The sequence below is a fragment of the Natator depressus genome, chromosome 5, assembly GCF_965152275.1.
Source record: "Natator depressus isolate rNatDep1 chromosome 5, rNatDep2.hap1, whole genome shotgun sequence".
In the NCBI taxonomy this organism is placed as follows: Eukaryota; Metazoa; Chordata; order Testudines; family Cheloniidae; genus Natator; species Natator depressus.
This window is the reverse complement of record NC_134238.1, coordinates 43,491,100-43,511,360: the sequence shown is the minus strand read 5'-3', so window position 1 is coordinate 43,511,360 and position 20,261 is coordinate 43,491,100. Positions and strand designations below refer to the sequence as shown.

The following is a 20,261-nucleotide window of genomic DNA, read 5'->3' as shown; positions in this document are numbered from 1 at the left end:
ATGTAAAAAGTTTATTGTAAATTTCTTCTAGGAGATTGTCAATGATCCTCATGTAAATTTTATGTATTTATTTTGTACTTATCATTCAGGGATGTGATGTAACCTTTATTTCAGATAAGATGAATGCGCAAAATATCCATTGTCTTAATTTGTATCAGCACATGAACCCTGTTAATCTAGGGATTAACATCGATGTGTTAAAACAATTGGTACAGTATCCGGTCCTAGAAAATCATATTAAAGATCTAGTGGAGCACAGTAAAAGCATAATGCTGGTCATGCATCATTCCACCGATCAAATCAAGAAGATTCTTAAAAGGGTGCTGAAAAATTCCAAGTTTGCCTGTTGGTGGGAAAGTCTGTTTGTCATTCCTACTGAATTTGCAGAAGCCTGGCACATCCTTGTCCATCCCTTTATCATTATTTTAATCTTGCAAGTTGTTACTATTATTTTAATTGTGGCAACTATTGGATGGGTCAAAGTTAAGGTAAAAAGAGTCATGAATAGGTCCAGGTACTCCGGCAAACCTGAAGCTTAAGCAGTGTAGATGATAACAAATATAGCTAAAGCTATAAAATCACCAAGGAGGGGATATGTAAACCTGTACCTGTGCTCTTACCACCTGATTCCCTAGCTAGACTTGTCTGACCACCCTCTCTATAGGCAGGTCAGTGCTGCATTGCTCACGCTCGCTAGTTATTCCACCTAAAGAGTTAAGTTAGTGTACGCATTGCTCCATGCACGACAGTGAGTCAAGAACTGACCTGAAGAGAGACGATCACAGTTTACCTGTGTGAAGATCCCCGTATGTTCCTGTGTCCTGAATCCTGTATTCTTTGGTGTCCAGCGTTCCAGTCTGTCGTCTCCATTGGTGTCTGTGTGTCCTTCCTATCTACAATATATGGTGATGTGTTAACCCTTACATTATTGCTGTTGTACCCATTGTGTGTAAAGGGTTCTTGGGTTCAGGGCTTTAAGCCCACAGTTGTGTTAACATCCTAGTTGTTTATATCTGGTTATTCTTTAGTTGAGGTCCTTGTTTAATAAATCTTGTCTCCTTTGCACCTAGCCCTACTAACTAAAACCCCAAAGATAGAGATAGGGGGAAAGGTGCAACGTGAATCTTTTTAATTAACCTATTCCAAGGTTAACAAGAGGAGGGCAAGCAGGGAATCACACTCAGTGTGAGTGAGAGGGAAGAAAAAGGAAAGAGTGATGGGGAGGTTGCATTGTATTTTGTCCGTGTGGAAAGGGAGAGCTGCCAAAAGAGTTAAACTGAGAATGCCTTGCAGAAGTGAAATGTGAATTATCTGGCCATTGTGCCTGGTCCTAGTCTTAAAAGAGGCATAAAAAAGGCAGCAGCTGGAGGGAATTCACAGCACAGAACAAGAGAAATGTGAGTGTGGCATTATAGTTAAAATCAAATACAATGACCTAGCTTTGTGAGGTAACTGTGGTGATAGTTATAAACTGCATGTATCAACAGTCACAAAGAGCTATCACAGAGATTATTTCTCGTAAGGGTTATTCATTTCTTAGGAGTAGAGGGCATCTTCTAGTGAAATTACTACTTTAAACAAGGAATATTAAACCTTCTGAAGTGTTTGTAGCCCTTATAAGAAATTTTGGGACATGACTCAGCAATATGTACGTAAACTTCCCAAAGATTCAGCTTAGTTTGGATAAATAAATAAAAAAATAGGAAAAATCTGGTCAAAAATTTCCCAACATAACAGTTTTCCCATCTCAAAATGCTGATTCCACAAAATTGAAATGTCCAATGGGAATGTACTGATTTAGTCAAAATCTTCAACAAAAAATTCTCTAAAAGCTTCATGTCACTCAGGTTGAGGCACTTCATTTTGAGTTTGTCATCTTGACTACTCTGCATCATTTTATATAATAAAAAATCAAAAATAAAGTGCATTTTGATAAGATTGATTCGATATTTCCAAAACAATTTTTTGGGGGGAGGGGAATTTTCATTTCACAGGAAATTTTAACTTTTCTTTCCAATCTAGACAAAAAGGAAATTTTGAAATGTTGGACTTTCCCATGGAATGGATATTGTGAGTTTCGAACCACACTAAACAGGAACTGGTCATCCACTGAAAACATAAGTGTGATCATATTAAACCAATATTGGTCAAGTTATACTGATACTGGTAACCCCTTCACTATAATGTTTTGTTGTGGACCTATAAAGGCATTGAATGGGCTAGCAGCACACTTCAGCATTCCTGGAGCCATTCATTGGTACTCTATTATTACAATTGTTATTTTAAGTATGCAAGTAAAATATTCTCATCCTTCAACATGGAGAGGCAAAATATCACATTATTCTCACACGAAAAGAAAACTCCATTGAAATAACAATCTATTAACATCCCCAGTTCATAAAGAAATATAAAAATAAGGAAATAAGAGCAAAACCCTACTCTCAGACCTCAACAGGTCTGCAGGACATTAATGGGCATTCTATAAATGAAGTGAGAGCAGAATGGCACAGTTGAAATCTACCATACAGATCTGAGAGCAGAATTTTTGCCCCAAATTATCAGGAGTATAGGTAAATCAAAGGAAATCATTGTCCCTGTGTGTGTTTCAGAGCACTATATGATCAGCCACATTAATTCGAAGTAAAATTATGCACAGTTCCACACTAAGGGCCAAATTATGTTTCTCCTGAACACACACACTGGGAGGGGAAGGGTTCAAGGAATCTTTCCTTCCTAATCCACCCATCCAGGGACTAGCTATAATCTACTTCCTTGTTTGTCTGTCTAGGCACTTATATGACTCCCATCCCCATAGTCTCCCTGTGTTGGAGTGTGCAAGGATAGGTGGCCATTGCTGCCTGCAAGTTCAGTGGCCTAAAGGAGACTGTTTCTTTGTGGAGGGAGGGAGGGTGCATCTGTGGCTCTTCTCTGGGTGCAGGCTAAACTGGCTGTATTGGAGGGATACATCTGTTAAACAGCTGTAGAAGGATCAGCCCTTTCTACACTGCCCCAGGGCCAAATTCATCCCTGTGCTACTGCAGAGTCCAGTGCAGGGATCAAGAGGAGGCAGCTTGCACCCTCCCTCACCAATCCAGGGGCTAGCTGGGATCTTTCTCCACTAGGATGCGTCCCTGAAACTCCTGTTAGTGTTAATGAAAGCTACGCATGCAAAGTGGGAAGGATTAAATGTCATCTTGGAAAGTTTAGGGCTTGAGCCTGCATTTCTGTACGGGAAAAACTCTTTGAAGTCCATCTGAATTTCACCTGTGTACAGGTTGAAGGGTTAGGTCTGTATTATCAAAATAAAAGTAAAAGGCTGTGATTTAGAGCTGTGTTTCATTCCAGTGTCTTAGTTTGGCAAGTATTCTAAGTTTTTAAAATAGTGACCCAGGCACCCTTTCATGAAAACCAGTGAGTCTTTCGTCGCATGTTAAGAACAAATTATGAAAGTTGAATTAATCGATTGGGCTTTTCCCCCCATTACTTGGAATTTGAACAAGACACTGCCTTTTTTTTGCTTAAAAAAAGGAAAACCTGCAGTGTTGACGATTTCTCTAAATTCTGTATGCTTAGTATTCTGTTGATTTACATAAATTAGGAAAGAAAAATATTTTAACAGTTGAGTTGAGCTTCACTCACAGACCCTATATTAAGGATTGCAGTCTCATGTGCCTTTAAGAAATTTCTTTATAATCATGTTATTAAATGTATGAACTTTTTTTGATAATATAGTGCTTAGTAATTTTTCATGATTCCTGTTCAAAATTTTAAGCTCCACTCAACTAACCTGGAGTTGAAATTTCAGAGAATATACAACAGTAAAAATGTAATAGTTACTATAATAGTAGTTTTGTTATCCAAAGAGACAGTTAAAAGGTCAAATACTCACATCCAGACAGCAAATAAACATAGTACTTTGTGAAAATCCTTTTAAAGAAGGTTGTGCATAGGTATAAAATCCTGTTCAGTCTGTAACATATAACAGTAATAAAACTGAACATAGAAATGAAAGCCTGGAAAACTGCAAGGACCTTTTATGTGCACTGGCTAAGTACATGTAAACATGGATTTTGACTTCTGTTTTTATAGAAGTTGTGAACTTGCTCTGTTCTCTGACATTTTATTAGGTAGCACAGCATATTTGTTAGAACCAAATTCTGCTCTCTGATATGCACATGCAACTCCCGGCGCACACATGTGGGAAAGTATTTGCTTTCTAAGGGCCAAATTCTGTGAAATTCATGGCACTGGAGCAGAAATCTTTCTAGCATTAAATCCACTGCTGTCAGTGCACACCATCAAGAATCACCTCTGTGACCTAATTAGAACTTGAGCTAGTCAGAGAGAAAAAAAAATTGTAAATGCTGTAGACAAAAAAGGGAAGTCTCATGAAAATGTTCCCTATATTTTGACATACTCTAATGAATACATTGCTTAATGGAGCTAAACAACAACTATAGCAAATATTTGAGTCTGTTAACTTAGATTAGTGATGGCAAACCTTAACATTGTCCTTTTTTTCTCTGTCGTGTCTACGGTAGTTACTTGATGCTTTAATACGTAGCTGTCAGATTCCTTGCTTTGGTGGTGTTTTTGTCTCAGGCACAAAGGAATTCTCCTCCCCCAACCTTACTGAGTGTAGAGCAGCAGCTGGACTGCTTCAGGTCTCTAATTCTAGCCTCTGCAGCACCTGCACTCCATATGTAGTGGTGGTGGGGCTTCCACTTGCTAAGCACTGGGTGCTCCAGTCCCACCCCAGATGGCTTGCAGTGTTCAGGCACACAGTGATACCCACCAGCCGCATGGTTCTAATCTCTGCACTGCCCATTAACTGTGCACTCCATGCACGACTGCCATTGCACACTAGTCAATACCCCTTTGCTCACTAATACAAGTCCCTTCCTTCTTGTGCTCCTCCTTCCTGCTGATATTCAAACAAACAATGATCCACATTCTGCCTGGGGTAGAGGGTAACAACACTGACTTGAATCCCCAATGGTGTTGCCTGTGTTGTCCCCTCTGATCCCCAGACTTCTCCCCCCTGCTCCCTAACCCAACAGAAGGCAGTGGCACCTCTAGGCTATGTGCTACTGGCAAGGAACATGAGAGGAGCCAGGCAGCTGTTATTCCATGGCATACTCCCTTGGGAATCCCATTTGATTTCAAGCACAAAAGTGCCCGGAGATTACTTATGAGACAACCCTACCTGAATGGGAATTCTGCATGGCCATCCATGAGAGAGGTTTCAAGAGAGCCCGGCTCCAAAAGGAACTGGGTGTTTTACATTAGAAATTTATGGCCTGGCCTGGCTGGAAGACGCTGTGGTGACTGGAGAATTATTGAAATAGTGACACCACAAGAGCCTAAGAGACTGACAATTAATTGAAAGAGAGGGATTTTAGTTGGTTTATTTATGTTTTCCTTAGCATTTATTCAACTTCTCTGATCTATAACCATATTGAATAAAAGGAAGTCTTTGTGAGAGACCTCACCACCTCTATATAGGTTTTAGAGCTCACATTAAACATGCTCCGGGCTTTCCCAATGGTCCCTAGTCTTCTAAGCAAAGCCATGGAAGACCAGGCTTGACAATTCCTAATTTTTCTTATTAGGAACACTCGAGGAACAAAATTCACTCCACTTTCTAAACAGAATTAATTATATCGGTGCAACTCCTTTTTGTGAACACTTTGGAACCAGTTTAAGATAGAGGCTAAACTAAACAGATACCAACCACTCAGACATTCTGAAATCAGCCTGCACAATTTCCATCAGCCATTTCCTATTTAGTTAAATCAGTACAATTTCTGGGTGTAGACCAGCCTTCAGGTAAAAAACAAGCAGCAAAGAAATCTCTAAAGGGCATGCTTTATGTGTGCCAGTAAAGAATCCCAATGGTGCTCTGTGCGCAATTTAAAAAAAAAAAATCTTTTGCAGGTCACCTTTAGGGATGTATTTAATTTCTATTGATTTTCATAATTTACCTAAGGGCCACACTGGTTAATGCTTTCATTTGGATCTGTTGGGTGCAGGTTTACTGGAACAGATACTAATATAAGTGAATAGTAGTTCAATTAATTTTCCATGAGTCCCACTTTTGACACACGTGTATTTTTGGTGTAAAATGGAGTTACGTCGTTGGAAGACATCCCTGGATTTCCAAGGCAAGCGGGTTGCTCTGTTTCAATCTTTGCTAGTGTACAGATTCTAATTTCTTATTTTAAATGAGAACAACCAAAGTTGTGGCTTCTCTTTTTCGACATACAAGAGAGTAGGGAAAGTGAACCTCCCCCCAAACTCCTTTTCCCCTTTAGTGCTGGGGAGACCCCCTACTCCCTGAGCCGATCTCCCTGCGTCTGCCTCTGTGTTTCTCGGGGCAACTCTTTGTGTCAGTCTGCCTCTAAGGCGGCTTGTCCCGCACCAGCCAGCGGCTTCACCCCCTGCCTCTCGCCCTCCTCCTTCCTCTGCCTGGTCTAGGGGAAAGGACCCTGCGGCCAATGGACTGGCAGCCTCCCGAAGTTCCGCCCTCCTTCCCCGCACGGGGAGCAGGTCCCCGGGTTAAACAGCCCCTGTCTGGGCTGCCGAGCTTGAGTGAGCGATTGTCCCTGCAGAGCCTCGGAGCAAGAGCCGCCAGCCCCGAGCCGCGCTCCACGCCCCTCTCTGCATAGGGGACAGCTCCCCGCTTCCTTCTCCTCTTCCCCCAAGGCGCGGCAGGAGCCGAGCTGAGCTCGGGGAAGGGGTCTGGGCTACTCTCTCCCACCACTGCACTGAACATGATGAGCAAGCGGCAAGTCACCGTCCTGCTCTTGCAAGTTCTCCTGCAGTTCAGCCCGGGCTCTGGCGCCCAGCCTGCCCCGCAAGGTAAGGGGCAGCTACCCTTCGGCAGCCCGACGCGCGAAGGGGCTGCGATGGGAATAGGTGGGGCGCTTTCCCAGCTGACTCGCCAGTGGTCGCTGAGTATTTATTCTGCTGAGGTGCATTGTCATGCTAGACAGCAGGTGTCTTGACTGGAAACATACGGCAGTGATAGAAACCCAGGATCCCCTGTGGCAAAGATGGCTAGGTTGAATGCAAATAAATCTCCTTGAGGTCATTATTTAACCCGTGAAAGGGGCACAGCGGAACAATGTTTCATTCAGAGACATTGGAATTAAAGCGGATTAACTGACTAGGGAAGCACCAGGGTCTCAAACTTTTAAACACTTTCCTTTTTCTTTAAATGGGCAGTGAGATGTCTCTACATCTATTTCAGTATTGGTCTGGGATCGTGTTGTTTAACTAGATACCCAGATGTGAGGAAACCGTGTGATTAAGTTTCACAGGTATCTGTGACATGTCTCACCTCTTAGTGACATTCTGTAGGGTTATTCTTATCATCTCCTATTTTTTAGTCTCCTCTCCTCTGGTCTCTATTCTTCTCTCTGTCTCCGTACACACGAACCGTACCTATGTGAGGACAATGTTACTAAGGATTAGACATAGGCGCAGTTCTTTCTACTTGTGCTTAGTTTTAGGGTGATTTACTCTAAAGTACCCCAAAAGGAATGAATTTGTCAGGCACAAACATCTTAATTTATTGAAGGCTCACTAAAACAAAAGTGCCTTTATGATGTTAAGAGTTGGTGCCAACTTGAGTTGACAACAGGGTGGTGGGGTGGGGGGAGCAGAAAAAAAATCTTAAGTTAGTGAAAGTTAAATTCTTCCTTAGAGAATTTCAGAAACTACTCATTTGACTTTGTATTATTAATAAAGTACTGGTAATGTCTGGACACTGTGTTGTTTAATTTCCCAGTAACCTCTACTTGTATTTATCCACCTGTTTGCACATTTTCATTTGAACACTGTAACCTTGGAACTGGGAGATGTGATTGCTTTAGGGGAAATTTTTCCATAAGTTTGAAAATAGGCTGTTTTTAAACTTTGTAAAGTAGCATACTCTCTATGACCGCTTACAATTACAGCACCTTTGCTTTTGAGGCAAAAAGATGGCACTCTCTGGAAATTATGGATGAGATTTTCAAAAAACACAGACACACACCTTCCCTTGGACTGCTTTGAAAATCTGAATCTTTAACTTTTATTGACTTATTTTTACTTATTTTTTTTAAGTCTGTTTTGTAGACAAACCTTTGCCAGGTTCCAAAGGCTCAAGTAGAATTTTGTATTAAATAGGCTTTCAATATGTAAGTATACATTGCCTCTTCTATTTCCTAGGGATTCTCTTCTACAGCTAATATTAGAATCTGGGCAGGGGGTGTCTTAGACTGCACTACATGACTGTTTTATGATGATTTCATGTTATGTATATGATGTTTCCTTACTGGTCCAGTGTGGTTCAGTTGGTAGAGCTCTTACCTCAGAGCCAGAAGAACAATGATTTCAAGTTCTCCCCCAAGACCTGTATATATACCAAATGTTGATATTGTGTGTACCACATTATGAGAGATGCTGCCTTTGTGTATCATAAGATGTTGGTGAGAAGTGGAGTGAGGTTTGGTGACTGCAGCAGGGAACTAGGAGTTAAAACTCCTAGTTGGATTTTGTTCCCAACTCCTTGTGTTAACTTGTGGAAGTCACTTACCTTCTTTGTATCTTAGGACTGATCTGCTCTATAAAATTAGGTCTATATAAGTCACTTGGGGTCCATCTGTTTGTTCATGTGTCCATGCTTACATTTGTCTCTGGCCAATGTAAGCGCCCCGTTCCAGCAATGCAGTAAACCCACCTCCCTGAACAGTCACTACTGAGGTTGACACAATGCGAGTGTAGACACTGCATGACCTGTGTTGACCCTAACAGTCCTCCAGCACCTGTCCCACAATTCCCCATTCTCTGTGACTGTGACTGCTGGGGTCATAATTTTAAACTCCTCTGCCCAGAGGTCACAGAGACTGGAAGACATCCTCCTTTTTATGACTCCTCGTGTTTTTGAATGGCCTTTTCCTGATCGCTCACCTTGGCAAGCACACCTAGCAGCTCACCCTTGTCATGTGCAACCACTTAGTCAACTATGACAGCTCCATGCACTAAATGCACTCCTGCCTGGTATTGGATCTCCTGGGCCTGTGCGGAGAAGAGGCTGTACGAGCACAGCGATGGACTTGCCATAGAAACATGGATATCTACAAGCAGATTGCACCAGGGATGCAGGCAAAGGGGTACACAGGGATCAGCAGTAGTGCTGTGTGAAAGTGAAGGGACTTTGCCAGGGATAACACAAGGTCAGGGAAGCCAACAATAGATCTGGTGCTGCTCCACAGACATGCCATACTTGGTGGAGACCCCACCAACACCCTGCAGACCACTGTGATCTTACTGTGATCCAATCTAGTGAGTAAATGCCATCAGCGCCTCTTCAATCTACCAAAAGCACATTCAACAGTCATTCTGCACCTGCTGAACCAATAGTTGTCTCTTTTCTTGGTGCTGTTGAGGTAGCCAGTGCACAGCTTCATGAGCAAAGGGTAGGCTGGTTCCCTAGAGTCACTGCTGGCATTTCAATTTCACCAGTAGTAATTTGCTGGTTGGGAAAGAATGTCCTATGTTCTTAAAGATGTGAGCGAAATCCATCACCAGCCCACACTGATATCAGTGAAGTATCCCCAGTGATCCATCAATTCTTTCATAACCATAGGAGAGTACCCCTTTCTGTTGATGTACTATGGCAAGGTGGGCTAGTGTCAAAATAGGGATATGCATGTTGTCTGTCACCCTATTCTGCAAATCCATCCACTATGTCCTGTACATTGCTGAGAGTCACTGTCCTGCATAGCAAGAGACAGTTAATAAACCTACAAATTTGCATGCTCCCACTGTGCATTTTCCAACTCCAAAATGATTTCCTATTGACTGGTAGCAATTGGGTGTTGCTTCCAGATTATGATTGCCACTCATTTCTCCACTGTCAATGCAGCTCTCATTCTGGTGCATCCCCACTGGAGGACTGGGCGAGCTTGGCACACAGATCCAGGAATGTGGATGCTCTCACACGTGGAAGTTCTTGTTGTTCCTAACCTGCATTATGATGCAATCTCATCAGTAGGTGCTCTTTTCTTGGGCTCAGAAGTGGTGCTTCATTGTCTTCAGCTGCTCCATGAACACCAACAGCCTTGAACTGTTTTTCACTATGTTCCTGAGCAAACTATCCTTGAAGAAATCCTCATGTCTCCTGTTGTTGCAGTACTTCCTGCGAGTCTGCAAATACGGGAGAAACATGGGTCCTGTATTTGCAGTATTCATGAGAACAGTGCAGAGCTTTGTGGGCTCCATGCTTCTGTCAGAGATGACAGATACTTTGCTGGTCTACTGCCTTGGACGGGAGCCCTTTTTTTGCTGGTCTCCTCCCTGATACCCTCAATAGCTTCCCTCATTGCCTTCATTCTCCCAAGCTCCTTTCTCCGCTAAGAACTTCACAACCTCTCTTCTAGAAATCCCAGATGCACAGTTAGTCTTAACATTTTTGTGCTGGCCTCCAAAACAATATTTTGTCACTCTCTTCAAATGTAATTGATCCCCCTCCAATGTTATCACGCTGCACTGTACAGGTCCATCCTAAGGAATTTGGAAAGAGTTGGTAAGATGATTCTTGGGATATGCTGCAAACTTAACTGACTCATTTAAAAAAAGAATGAAAGAACAAAAGAGTGTAGGTGTTTGTGGGCATGTTTGGCTGCATGAATCGAGATCTGCTGCGTGTTCCTTTCAGTTCTAGCGATTTGCTCATGTAAGTTTGTTTTCAAGTCTGTCGTTCCAAGGAAACGGGCTAGAAGATTACTTTTCTTAAAATGAAAGTGTGATTCTCTTTTACATTTCTTCTTGTTCCTTCCAACCAGATCATGGCCTTGCTGGGGCCCCAAAGCTGGCTCTGTCCAGAGAACACTGCTAAGTGTGTAGACATACCTGTAGGAGGGTAGACGCTTGTCCTAGCTAATAACTGTTGCTAGCAAATGAGTGCCTCACACCAGGAATGGATTTGATCACAGTGATACATCTGCATTGAAGTCAATGGATGTTCATCTTAATTCATCCCAGATACATGGATTTGGCACCTATTTCTAAAAGAATCCCATTGATGCTAAGAAGTTGTGCTTTATTAGAACCCAAACAATTCAAATATATCTTTTAAACATGAAAATGCTTATTAAAGGGCATTTTGCCTGAGTAAAGACTTCAGAGCAGGCCTGAAGTGATCAAACATGTGCAGAATTTCTAAATACTTCATAAATATCCTAATGTAATATATTAATTTATCAGCATTTAAGTCAGATTTAGTTTTAAATGTCTGAATAAATTCAAGCTTAATTAATCTCATAAGAAATTAGCTAATATAAAATATGCTCTTGACACAAAGCTATTTACTAATATATGCCCTTTTCAATAACTGGTTTAGCATTTAACACGCCTAGAAGATTTCTATTTTATGCCAATGTTATAACTTAGAAGATTTAGCTGCATATTTTGGGTGGTTATTACCTGCACGGGTTTGCTGTATGAAGTAGTGAGTTGTCCTTCTGTCTTTGATTGGGGCTATGTGGCTGCTTTCTATGGGCTAAATGTGAAGAGGTGTCAATCCCTCCTCCACCATATCACTGATTTCAGTAGAAGTGAGGGCTCAATCCTTCTTGGTTGCCCTGTGTATATAATGAAATTGTTTATGGATATAAATTAAATGCTGTCGATGGCATTTGGCTAGGTGGCTCTCAGACATTAATTTCTCTGGTATTTGACAATAAATCTTGCGTACATTTAGGTCCTGGTCCTTCTTTTGTAGTGTACCACAACACCTAGTAAAATCAGTGGGAGACTGAGTTGCATAAGAATCAGGCGATTAAATCGTAGAATATTGGTGCAACTTTCAATTGGTTTATAAGAAATTAAGGCCACCTATAAGGGGAGAACCTCCTTCTTTCCTCATTCTGTGGGGGAATTCCATTTGCATCCAAATGCAATGGGGAGCGATTCTGCCCTCTAACCCAGCTGGTATCCTGAGACTTGCATAGAACTTGGGAGCATAGAACTTGGGAGCACCATGGAATCCCAGTGCCTCCTTACAGCTGAGGTGTTTTCATGTGATCCTGGAGGAAGCTGTGTTCCCATGTGGTCCCTTCTGTTGGCTGCCCTGGAGACAACTGCTGCCCCGGGTGTAGGGAAAAGTGCATTCAGTGGAATGGGTCAAATTCATTATACAGAGTGGTCACTTTGAAAAAATATTGTGGACTGAGTCAAAATTGTTGTAGCTGAGGGACAGAGTTATAGGAGATGAGGCCAGGCAGAGCAGGCCTACCTGACCCTGACCATTTCAGCCCAAACTATATATTATAACCTTGGAAAACTGAGGCAGAGCATACCACAGAGCTGCTGTTACCTTTCTTCTGTGTACCCCGTCTTCCACCACCATTGAGTTCCACCAGTTTTTGTCTTCATGGGGTAATATAGCCCAAACATGATAAAGCTATTAAAAGGGCATATCATATGTACAGCATTGTGAATAAATAAACAGAACTATCACAAGTTTACTCAAGTGGTTCCCTTGTAATTAGTTCTTATAGGAAGGAGATAAGAAATATGCAATTTTAATAATATTTGGTTTATATCTGAGATGTGCAAGATTTCTAGTAGCATTGTTGATTTGGTTTGGAGGCATTTAATTAACTTTTTCCTTCCCATCTCTATTTATTACTCAAAAAGCAGTAATAATTAACCAGCATAGTGAAAGAACACTATTTCATCAACAGAAAAGTGTGCCTTTGTTCCAATTCTGTCCTAGAAAAATGTATTCAAAGATTTAGAAATATTGAGAAAAGCACGATTTGATATATGGGTTAAAAAGGAAAAAGTGAGAGAGATTCTATGCTTCTAACTATGTCAGACTATCAGAAAAAGATCTATATGCATTTTTTAAAAGTTAAAGAGAATTCAAGTAGATTTCATTATGTCATTCCTTTTAGTTTCTTAATCTATACCTTCAGATGTGCCTTGATTTGGTATACTATGAAGAGAATGTGGGTCTTATTTACATAAAATGTCTTCTTTTAGCTTTCTGGAAAGTCAGCAAAGAAAGCAGTCATTTATATCATATCAGATATGTGCCTATGTAGACTATATTAACTGAAACCAAAATATTTGTACCATACAGTACAGTGCACTGAAAATCTTTTACATGAATATTTTGACTTTAGATCTTGGACTTGATTGAAGCATGAATGACAGCGTCTGAATTTATAAAAACAACAGTGGGAAAAAGAGATTTCTATTAAAAAGATGAATTTTAGAAATCTGCATTAAAAGATTTTAATAATTTGAATTGAAAAATAGAGTAAAGGATGCTAGTATTTGAGCAGTAATAGATAATGCTTGCTAACAACTGATGCTAAAACAAAATAAGTGACAACAAAGGCTATAAAAAGTCTGATGTCGTGAGTGAAAGATTGCTTCATATATTCTAGCTGCCGTTCAGAGAGAATTTGGATTAATTGCTAAAATATCCCCATGACAACAAAGAATAGTTTCTATCCCCCAAAGAGAAGTCATTGTGGGATATTAGATGAAGTTCTCCTGGGTCATTATTGTACTATAATTTGATATGCAGTTTACCTACCAACGTCCCAAATCATTTTATTTTACAGTTTTTGATCTTCTTTCATCTCCCAACCAGAGGCTGGTAAACTTTCTACAACAAGTGCTTGCTGATCCTACATTGAATGAAGTATATGTGCTCTCAACATTCAAATTGCAGACAAAGAGTACAGCCACCGTATTTGGCTTGTATTCTTCAGATGACAACAGCAAGTATTTTGAATTTACAGTGGTGGGGCGATTGAATAAAGGTAAGTCATTTGACCCCAACCCCCTTATTTTATGGATCTACAATTATTGACATGTCTGCAGTGGTCTTTACAAACAATGTTATTTGCAGCTACTCTTTTGTTGTTTATTTCACTCCTCATCACCTGCTCATTCTACTGCTCAGGAAGATATAAATGTTAGCAACATTCTTGCCTCCCCTTTTATGCTTCCGTGCACAGCACTGATACTACCCTGATGCCGACTAGGAGCAGCATGCTGAGAAAATCAGCTGGGGTCTCTACTTTCTACCAGCCAGCTTGCTACACGCAAGTGCTGCATGGCTCCTAAAGAAACATGTAAAATTATTTTCCTTTTTTCTTCCCCTGGGACAATAACTGCTTCTTATTACTAGGGAATGTGACAGACGCACGCACATGCTGCCTCATGCATATGAAAGAAGGGTACTTGTGCTGTGGACCTGAAGTTTAGATTTGACTGTGCAAGACAAACATTCCTAGCACTTATAGAATCTTTCAGGCGATGGAGAATGTTTGTTCTCCGTTTATTGGAATCAGCTAATTAAGAGGCACTGTCCAGACTTGTTAAAAAGTTAAAATTTCTCAACAAATATATTTCTAAGCTAGACGTAGGAAAATTCTCCCACTCACTTAAAAAAAAAAAAACTTATCTTTTAATTAGAAAATACAGAGGTGCATACAGAGAAAACCCTTAAAACCAAAGGTCTGGTCCTGTAGCTCCAGAAAACTGCTCCTGAAGTCAATGAGTAAGAACTGCACAATCAGGCACAGTGCATATACACACATGCACGCACGTGCACACACACATACTTTTTGTTGAAAAAAATAAGTCACACTTCTGTCTAATTTGCAAGAACTTTTGCATGCCTTCAGATCTTTCTTGGTAAGAATTATGAAACAGATTTTTTGAGCTTTATAGACAATGTTTAAATTGTTCCCTGGCGGTTCTTAATATGTTTCTATTGCACACAGGGAACACGAAGAGTGAGTTACCTTCTCATCTTTACAGATGATCCTTCTGTGTCAGGATTGAGGCATATTGATGGGCAGTGTGGAGAAGCTTGCACTGTCACTACTCATTTCCTTTTGGACTCTTGAATACATAGAGAACTTCAGTCTATAAGGCTGCCACTCTAGCACCATTATATGATACGTTCAGATTTAAGATTTGTTAAAGAGACAGAGCTTCCTCAGTAGGGCCTTCCATTGAGATCTATTCCCCCCATTATTTTTGTGTGGTTTGCCTACGATATGCACATGTATAATTAGTTAACATTTGTTAGATGCTTTGAAAATATCCACTGTGCAGTACAATAGGTGCGGACAGTAGGTTAGAATGCTCATTGGAGTGGGGCTTTTCACTACAGCTCATCTTAGTTAGATGATTGCATGGAATCTGGGGATGATTTGGCATCCTTTTGAGAGTAAATATAGTATTATTTCAAGACTTTTTTGTTATGCACATTGTGGGCCCAGATGGCAAATGGACACCTAAACAAGATGAAGTGAGCCGTAGCTCACGAAAGCTTATGCTCAAATAAATTTGTTAGTCTCTAAGGTGCCACAAGTACTCCTTTTCTTTTTGCATATACAGACTAACATGGCTGCTACTCTTAAACAAGATGTGAAATCTAAACATTTGTACTTCAGAATATAGGGGCATAATATTTCCACTGATGCACCAAGTGTTGATCTAAACAACCTGAAGCAGGAGTTAGTTATCTGTGACTGTGCGCTGTTTGAAAACTGGGGTCCAGATGTTTTGCACACATTCTGGTTTTGTTTTTGTGGATTCTATCGTAAATACATTAATGTCCATGTGAGGGTTTACAGCAGAATAATTGGACATGGCTTCCCCGCAACCTGGATTTGCTAAGTCTACACTAAGGTCTTGTTTATACCAGAAAGGTGCACTGGTTTAACTAATTCAATCCAGTTAAACTGCTGTAGACTTCTAATGTCATTGTACAGTAACTGGTTTAAATCTTGCTTCTATCAAATTAGTGTAAGTTAGTCTTACTGATGCAAGATATTTTGATAGAAGCAAGAGGTGAACCATTTTAAGTGTATCTACATTAGGGGTTTGCACCTATTTAAGTAGGTCAATTTTTTTTTTAGTTTGATCTAGTTAAACTGGTGCATTTTTCATAGACAAAAGCTAAAATAGTCCTACAGACTTCTCATGCTCACTGTCTAATAAGGGCACTTGGAGAAAAACTGTTCTCACATAATAGAATTACCTCTTTTACAGCAATGTTTCTTTTAAAATCTAAATAAATACAACTGATATAGCTTAACAGCTCTGTGAGCCACAATCTATTACTATGCTGCATCTGTAGTTTCACTGAAAATGTTCTAAGCTCAAACCATTTTATTGGCTTTCAGGGGCCAGAATGACAGTGAATATGTTTTTTAGACAGTGCAAGTAACTGAACACTTCACTAGCTGCAGGTTGGCTGTGTGAAGTGTTCTGGCAGTGGGAGGGTACTTACAGGATCACAGGTGGTTTAAGTGTAACTGGGACTGAGGTCCATCAAAAATTTGCCCTCATCCTCTTCAACAGACCGTTCCAGCCCCCTCGACAGACCTTTGGCTTTGGCCCAATAACGAGTCCTTGGATCTTCCTCTCAAGCCAGACATTTCAGCTGTCCTAAAGCTATCCTGGCAGGTGGCCAGCAATCAGTTGTGTGCTCCACCACTGTCCTCTGGTTTCTCGCTCTGACTGACTCACTGCTGTGTTCGGTCATTCTGACTGCAGGGCCCAGTTCCAAGCATCCTGCTTTAATATACCCGCATGCACGTAGAAGTCACATAAGTAAATGCCTGCAACATAGAGCTGGCAAGTGAAACTCAGCGTTTGCCAGCAAGCAGACTTGCTTTTTGTCAAGTTACTGATGACCCCATGTAATTCTAAGGAAATCTCGTGTCTGGTTGTTTTTGTACCTAGACAATGGTGAAAATAATTGAGTCATTGATTCCAACTGCTGAGATTTCCAGAAAGGATATATAAACTAAAGATAGAAGGGGCCACACACTGGTATAAATCAGAAGTGACTTAATCAGATTCATTGGAATTACTGGGGATTTATACTGGTAAAACAGAGCAAAAGGTGGTTTTTTATATTAAAGAAATTACCAAAAGAAATTATATCAATGCATCAATGTAGTGTCCAAAGAAAATTCTGAGGAAGTTCAGAACACATAGGAAGCACAGAGTCATTAATAGTATAAAAAGAATAGTGGAAATCCCAAACCTTAGAATAAATGACAACTAGTTTAAACACCAGTCTCCTGTTTCTTTGATTCTAGAGGGTTGTAACCATAAATATATCATACATAATATGTACCAAGTAGCTTTACATTCAGGGAGCATTTTTGTAGTTTTCCCTGCATCCTACCTACAGACCTTCTGCCTCACACACACAGACTCATTGAGTAACTTATAGATTTCTCATTCCCAAGAGCAGTAAAATGTGGAGTCTGGACACTAGCTAGGAAGGATGTTCCAGCAGCTTTTACCCCATTAAAAAGGAGCTGCAATTAAAAAAAAAAAATCCTCCAAACACTTTTATAAGATTCCAAAAGAGGAAGGAAGTACATTGTTTACATATGTATTTAGCCTTGATTTTAAACAAAATTTGAGACAGTTACCATCCCCTTGAGATGCCGAGGAGTCCAAGTTTGCAGGTATCTGGATTTCTTAGCAAGAGCGAGTGATACCACAAAAAAAGGGCCAGATTCCAAAAACGTTACTTAAGCTAAGTCAATGGGATCTTGGAAAGTAACTGTATGAACTATAGATGTGTTCTCCCTGCTGCTATTATGGATCTCCACATATGCTTAGCTAGGTTGCCCCCCATAAGAGATTGTGGACAGAGGAAGGTTTAGCAGGTAACCATGGGGATAAGTGCTGAGTGGCATCGGGGAGGTGTTTCATTCTCGCTTGCAGATTCAGTTTCCTTAGGGGATAGATTTTTCTTTTCCAACTTTACTCATTTTTTAATTTTTTTTTCAATATAGTAATTTAGTTAATAACAAGAGTGTCTTTGTGTGAAGTGCAGTCTATCCTGGGGGCCAGGTGAGTTCATCAGGTAAGCCAGGTGCTTGACAACTCTTCATCAGGAAGCATTAAAAGAAGAGAGATTTTAGTACTCTGTTTGCGTTCTCTTCTGTGTTACTTTTTGTATTCATTGTCTGTCCATCATGGTGAAAGACAGATCAAGAAATAGAATCAAGTAAAAATTAGCAGTGTATTTGACTACACAAGCGTTAGCATCCTTTGCAGAGATGTTATTACTGAAATTTACACTGTAGCTATGCATTTCTGCTCCAGAATAACTTTTAGGATGTCGAATAGAATTCTGCCGTACTATTAATTGCAGATTGCCAGTTAAATGCTGTACCACTGTTAATGTGTATTTTATTAGATTATGCCCTCTTATGATGACATCTGCTCCATCATTTGAGTCATTTAAAATGAGCCTGAACAAAGCACTGGAGAATGATCTGTAGGCAACAATACTGTACCTATGAGTTTTCTTCCGTCTGCATTTCCTGCAATTCTATGTCAAATTTATTTTCCCTGCTTATATTTGCATATGGGATACATTTGTCAAAACTGAAATGATTAAATGAACCAGAGCAGTGAGAAGTATCCACAGTGATCTTTCAGTCATCAGCCACTGAGATTATCAGGACACGCCTCACGTTTTGTGTTACCATCCTATAGTCATGTTGTGTATTTTCTACTAGTCATCCTGCGTTACGTGAAGAATGATGGGAAGTTAAACTCTGTGATGTTCAGCAACACCCAGCTGGCTGATGGGAAGCGCCATACAGTCCTTTTGAGGCTGAGTGGTCTGCAGCGGGGATCCATCACAGCAGAGTTATATCTGGACTGCGTGCAGGTGGATGCCATCCAAGGTCTACCTAAAGCGTTTTCAGGTCTATACCACAGCTCAGAGTCTGTGGAAATTCGCACCCTAGCTAAAAAGGCACAGGTAAGTATGAAAACTTAAGAGCAGGTGGAGCAATTAGAAAGAGGGTGCATTAGCAGTGAAAAGGTTTTACAGTAATCTGTATAATGAATGGAAAATAGGGTGGCTTCTCTAGATATAGGGTGAAATCCAGGCTGCACTGAAGTCAATGAGAATTTTGCCATTGATTACAAAGGGAATGGGATTTCCCCAGTTTACAATCTACTATAATCAAGATGTTTTAGTCAGGTATTACTTGAAGGTCAGATTATTTGTAAATTGTCACCTACAGCAAAAATGAAAGCTCTAAGTAGCTTCCTACAGATTTTTAGGTAGGAACAATACATAGGCTGCATGTATGCTCAATGTGCATGCGTACAAGAAATATGCAGTTTGACTCTTCGATCTCTAATGACTGTGATTCAGAAATGGAAGGAATAGGAGGAAAACTACACTGGCAATGGTCTGGAGTCAAAATCCCAGCTATGTGATTATAACCTTGCTATCTACTTCTGCCTGGGCTATTCCAAGCAGGGGGGGCTGACATTTTTTGCTGTGATTTCCATATCAACAGTCCTAGGAAAGCAGTATCTTTCAGGAACACAGCACAAACATCTTCCATCATTGCAACTAGTTGTATGCAAAAAATTCATAACAAAATGGAAAGCTAGTCAAAAACTGAGCGTTTTCTCCTCATTTTATTACAAACTTGAAAAGGAGCCCATTTCTATGGCACAAAATGGTAAGGTACCCATATATTTTTTTGGAGTGAACATGATTTTGTTTTCAAGCAAAAAATGTCTTTGCATTGAAATCACAGAATTTTTTGGTATTGTTGTTATAGCAATATCTATTGTTGAAATTTGTTGAATGAAATCATGTGATTCAAAATGGCAAAAAAACAAACCTGTGTGAAAATCTGCGAAACCAAAATGTGGGGTTTTGCCCAGCTCATTGCAATGTATTCTGTCAAAAGGACTTTATGGAATGGCCAAAGTAGTTAGGAGGTACAGTAGCGTGGCCATTAAGCCCCACCCATCCAACATGGGTTTAGAGCTATGCACACATCAGTTAAGAGGCTTGCCCCATTTCAAGATTGCATGCTTGTTTCTTTGTTGTGCTGGAGATGGATGCTGTGAATTTCTCTGATTGCTCCAGGACACTTTGGATGAGCTGAAGCTGGTAGTGAAAGGCTCACTTTCCCAAGTAGCAAGTCTGCAAGATTGCTTCCTTCAGCAGATTGAGCCTGCTGCTCAGAACACAGGTAAATAAGTTACAATACCCTGCCTCCATAAGTTACCCTGAGGAACCAATTACGGTGTATTTTATAAACCTGAAGAAACCATTCAAATTAATGAGGGCAACCAGATGTCATCATGACCATGATTCTATCATGTACATTTTTTTTAAAATGTCACAGGATGGAGGGGAACACAGTCACAGATGCATATAACAAAGCAAC

General features: G+C 40.4%; 1 protein-coding gene across 1 annotated transcript in view; it reads left to right on the top strand.

Annotated features, from left to right (window-relative positions):
* The first annotated feature begins 6,511 nt into the window (after positions 1–6,511).
* The window catches only part of THBS4 (thrombospondin 4), a 54,122-nt gene continuing 40,372 nt past the window's right edge, over positions 6,512–20,261 (top strand). Inside the window, exons 1-4 of the mRNA XM_074952665.1 lie at positions 6,512–6,861; positions 13,626–13,826; positions 18,576–18,823; positions 19,958–20,063. Of these exons, the coding sequence (XP_074808766.1) occupies positions 6,774–6,861; positions 13,626–13,826; positions 18,576–18,823; positions 19,958–20,063 (643 nt within the window). The 5' untranslated portion in view covers positions 6,512–6,773. The remainder of the gene's footprint in view (positions 6,862–13,625; positions 13,827–18,575; positions 18,824–19,957; positions 20,064–20,261) is intronic.